Consider the following 5212-nt stretch of genomic DNA (forward strand, 5'->3'; position numbering starts at 1 on the left):
ATACATATGGCGCCTCTATTCAGATGACATGGCAACTGTGGATATCAAGGGTATTGTGGGCAGTGTGTGTTTCTGATATGCACTTGCCAAGCAGATGTAATATCTGAAAATAACAACTGTTGAGCATCTACTAATTTATACCTCAAGTGATGTATATTGGGGTTGCCTAACCTCCAGGTAGGACCTGAAGATCTTCCAGAATTACCGCTGTCCATACTACAGAAAGCAGTTCCCATGGAGGAAATGGCTCCTTTGGAGGGTGGACTGTATGGTATTGTAGCCCACTGAGGTCCTTCTTATCCTCTCCTCAAACTCCAGCATCCCAAAATTTCCAGCAATTTTCCAAACTAGAGTTGGCAACCTATATAACTGAGGTGCTCAGGCTATGACAGGAGCAAGCTTGCAGGGCTTAAAACAATTTGGCTCATACTTAGAGCTAGAGAGATGGTGGCGTTTTGAGACCGAGCACCCGTCTCATAGCCTCCTGCATTTCTTTATTCCTCAGGCAGTAGATGATGGGGTTCAGCGTTGGGGTCACCACATTGTAAAGCACAGAGGCCAGGGTGTCTAAATATGCAGGGTAACTGGAGCCAGGCCGGTTATAATTAAACATTCCACTGGTGAAGAACAAGGTGACCACTGTGAGATGGGAAGCGCAGGTGGAGAAGGCTTTGCGGCGACCCTGGGACGTTCGGATCCTCAAGACCGCCACGACAATATGAACGTAGGATAGCATGATGCAAAGAAAAGGGCTGACGCCAAGCAGCATGGTTACCACCACCAATGTCATTTGGTTGGGGAAAGTGTCTGCGCAAGAGAGCTTGAGCAACTGGGGGACATCACAGAACACGTGGTCCAGCTCGTGAGAGGCACAGAAGGGCACGAGAGAGGTCATGGCTGTGTGCAGGACCGAGTTGAGGAGGCCACAGACCCATGAGGCTGCCACCAACTGAGTGCACGATGTTTGGTTCATGAGGAGGGTGTACGTGAGGGGACGGCAGATGGCGACGTATCGGTCGTACGCCATCACGGCCAGCAGGAGACACTCGACTCCCACAAAGGCCACCAGGAAGTAAAGCTGGGCCAGGCAGCCCTCGAAGGAGATGGCCTTGGACTCTGCCAACAAGTTTTTCAGCACGTGGGGCAGAGTGACCGAGGTGTAGCACATGTCCAGGAAGGAGAGATGCCGGATGAAATAGTACATGGGCGTATGCAGGCTGGAATCCAGGAAAGTGGTGGCCAGGATGAGGCCGTTTCCAAACAAGGTGGTGACGTACATGGTCAGGAACAAGACGAAGAACAGAGAATGGGGCTTGGGGAAATGGGAGAAACCCAGGAAGACAAATTCCCTGATTGCTGTTTGATTTCCCATCTGCTCCTGCCAGGATGACATCTTGCATCTGAAATGGGGAAGTCGGTTAGAAAACAAAGAGGCTGGTTTGTGCTTACTTTATGACATTATGGGGGCTGTCCCCCCCAATTGTCTGCCTGCATTTATTTATTTGTTTGTTTATGTGATGGCTCCAGCATGTAAATCAGCCACCAGGCTCAAAGTGCCACCAGCACACAGCGTGCGCGCCGCAATGATGTCACCCGGAAGTTATGTCATTACACTGGGCACATTCTACAGTAAGGGGGGAGTGAAAATTTAAAGTAGTGAAGTTACCTTTTGGGGAATTTGTGAAAGCGAAGAAAAGGGATTGTTTCCCAAGCAGTGCAGCATGGACTTTTTAAAAGTAAACAAACAGCCAAGATGTCGGGGCCCAAACAGGACAAGGAGAAGGAAAAGCAAGCGAAGAAACTGATAGCAACTTCCGGTCCTAGCTCCCTCTGCTGGACCAGATGCAGAAAAACAGCCAAACTCTAGTAAGCATGGAAAGTGTTCTCAGCAGTCAACAGACACAATTAACAGATGCAGCCAAGAAAATGGAGGAGATTGCAAAGAAATGTCTGGTATCAACAGAAGATACACAGAAAATCAAGAAGAAGGTCAGTAAAATGGAAAAGAAGCAAGACATGCATGAAAATAAGTTATTGATGTTACAAATGGAAAAATCAAATCTGACTCTCCGGTTTCAAGGAATCCAGGAGGTTGAAAAAGAAGATCTCAGAAGTATACTAACGGAAGCATTGACACCACTGATGGGCAGTGAAGTGGATAAATTAAGCGAAGAAATGGATCTGGTATACAGATCCTATTCTAACTTTACAAAGAAAAATAATCTGCCAGCTGAAGTGGTTGTCAAATTTACTAAACAATGTGTCAGAGATCAGATTTTGAAAGTGACGTCAGCAACACCCTTGAAGATTGGAGAACAAGCTATAAGGATATTAAAAGATGTACCATTTGAAATTCGACAGAAGCGGAAGGCAAATAAAGGACTGACCACATTCTTGCAAAATCGTCAAATTAATTACAGATGGTTGATTCCAGAAGGACGGGTCTTTAAGTTTAAAGACAAGAGAGAGAAGATTGACTCCATTTTCAAAGCTCAAGACTTTTTGAAGAGACACGCCAGTTCAGAGGAAGAGGCAGAACTCGCTAAGTGGTAAGTTTTTGGTAGCGACGTGGACAGCAACCTGGAGGGAGGAGACGGAGAACTGGAGGAAAAAGGAGCGGTAGGAGGTGTCTCCTATAACTTGAGAGAGAGAAAAGGCAGACCCCCCAACGCCTGATGAACTTTTGAGAGTGCTGCAGAAGACAATACTAATACTAACCCAAAAGGACTTTACTAACCTAATTAATTTTTTATCTTTGACAGATAAAGAAGCAAGAAGATCAACCACTCACGGTTGAAGCTATGGACTGTACTAATACTGATAAAAGATTAATATACTAATTTACTCATCACTCACCACTTTTCTTAATCCCCCTATATACCCGCCCCTCTTTCTGAAAAATTTAAAGCAATAAAGTTCTCTCCTTTTGAGGAGAGTTTAATAATACATATATATATTTAATAATACATATATATAGAATTAAAATCCGTTTTAAATGTAACATCTCAAATTCAAATGGGTTCTTGATATGAGATATATAATAGACCTTCCTTTACACCTTGATATATTTTTTATCTGTTAAAGGTTCTAATGAATATGTAGAGTGGCAAAAATATGTAATATTTAATATGTAGTAATAATGAAACTAATGATGTAGTCAAAAGAGAATACAATCATATACCAATAGAAGTAAGACCTATTGTATATTATAGATATTATAGATAATACCTTAAAGATTTTAACAAAGGGGATGTAAGAGAAAATATTTTCTGTCATACATTTTGTATTATATGATTGTCCTTGACCAATGCATTTATGTTGTATAAACACTCCCTTTTTTCCTTTCCCTTTTCTTTCCTGTATTCCCACTGTCTTTCTAAATAAATAAATACATTTTTAAAAAGAAAATATCAAATGGCCAACCCAAGACCATACGTGTTTTGGCCACAAAGGCCTTTCTCAGTGGTCAGTAATACACATCATAGGTTTAGAAACACATCTGGGAAATCTCGACATTATAACAGCTTATGTCAAGCTTGTATGAGTCACTGCTCACTGCTTCAGATACCTTCTGCATTTGGTGAGAAAGGTGATACCTCTTTGTACCTGTGCAACCTAAACAGCATGATAAAAAGTAGAGACATCACTCTGCCAACAAAAGTCCGCATGGTCAAAGCAATGGTATTCCCAGTAGTCATGTATGGCTGCAAGAGTTGGACTATAAGGAAGGCCGAGCGCCGAAGAATAGATTCTTTTGAACTATGGTGCTGGAGAAGACTCTTGAGAGTCCCTTGGACTGCAAGAAGATCAAATCAGTCAATCCTAAAAGTAATCAACCCTGACTGTTCCCTGGAAGGCCAGATAATGAAACTGAAGCTCAAATACTTTGGCCACCAAATGAGAAGGTAGCACTCACTGGAGAAGACCCTGATGCTGGGAAAGATTGAAGGTCAAAGAAGACGGGGACGGCAAAGGATGAGATGGTTAGACAGTGTCATAGATGCAACGAACATGAAGTTGAGCAAACTTCAGAGGACGGTGGAAAACAGGAGGGCCTGGCGAGATCTTGTCCATGGGGTCGCAAAGAGTCGGACTCGACTGTGCGACTGAACAACAAAAAGCAGTAGGAAAGAGCAAGAGTACAGTAGCACCTTAAAGACTTGCAAAACATATGGCAGGGTATGAGACATACTTCTTCAGACTCATGAAAGCTCATACCCTGCCACGTATTTTGTTAGTCTTGCTCTTTTCTACTGCTACAAACAGACTAACGTGGCTGCCCATCTCGATCTATGTCAAGCTTGTTTGAGATTATTCTTAATGTAGCCTGATATCCAGGCCCTTTTTTTAAATTATATTTTTGTGTACACCATATAGTAACTATTTCTTTTGATATGCATTTTATTTGCTGTATCTTGACCCTTGTAGCGTTCTCAGTATCTTTTGGGTTGAGTTTGTTTCCCCTTCCTCCTTTGTTTGAGCCATTTGTTAAGACCAGAGATACTAATGAATACGAATTCAGGGGTTTCCCACCAAATTCTCCCTTTGAAATAGGGTAGGGAAGAGTGTGATGATATTTGTTGTTCCCCATCACCCTATACGCATAGAAAGGGAGAGTGGAGTAGAATAGTCATGGACTGAATTCCTTCCATGCACTTTCGCTTCTGCTACCTGCATTTGTGCTTCCTTTCTCTGCTTAGTTTCAGGGCATTTCTACCTTTTCTGCTGGATGACTCTTCTTTGCTCCTTCTGAATCCTTTTCTTTCTGTTACTCATTCATACCTGGTTGGTCATGGCTGGTTTCCCTCCTGCCACTCTCTGCCTTTCTGCTGGATGACTCTCCCTTGCTCCTTCTGAATCCTTTTCTTTCTGTTACTCATTCATACCTGGTTGGTCATGGCTGGTTTCCCTCCTGCCACTCTCTGCCTTTCTTCCCTTTTGCTTCCCCAGCCCCAGTCCCACTTCACTCCATCAGGCAGACCGACTGCCCCTGTCAAAAATACTCACCCCTGCAAGTAAACAAATAGCTTGCAAACCACGGTTCCTTGTAATATCTAAAAATATCTAAACAGAGTCAACGGATTAGAGCACACCAGCTTTTCCACCTGCAATAGAGGTAGAAGGGGCCCATTTTCACCTCTGAAAGGGCTTTGAAAGGAATCATGGCACTGGCATGGACAAGCCAAACGGGACTAGCATTGCAGTGAGGAAT

General features: G+C 43.2%; 1 protein-coding gene across 1 annotated transcript; it reads right to left on the reverse strand.

Moving 5' to 3' along the window:
* Positions 1–436: 436 nt before the first annotated feature.
* On the reverse strand, positions 437–1393 carry LOC107122661 (olfactory receptor 5V1-like). Its single transcript, XM_015425786.1, has one exon. It carries the CDS (start codon positions 1391–1393, stop codon positions 437–439), a length of 957 nt encoding a protein of 318 aa, XP_015281272.1.
* Positions 1394–5212: the final 3819 nt, after the last annotated feature.

Source organism: Gekko japonicus, unplaced genomic scaffold, assembly GCF_001447785.1.
Source record: "Gekko japonicus isolate JY-2015 unplaced genomic scaffold, Gekko_japonicus_V1.1 scaffold1967, whole genome shotgun sequence".
Taxonomy (NCBI): Eukaryota; Metazoa; Chordata; class Lepidosauria; order Squamata; family Gekkonidae; genus Gekko; species Gekko japonicus.

Bases quoted from the DNA above. Each gene is read 5' to 3' on its own strand.
- LOC107122661 (XM_015425786.1), bottom strand. From the start codon at position 1,393: ATGTCATCCTGGCAGGAGCAGATGGGAAATCAAACAGCAATCAGGGAA.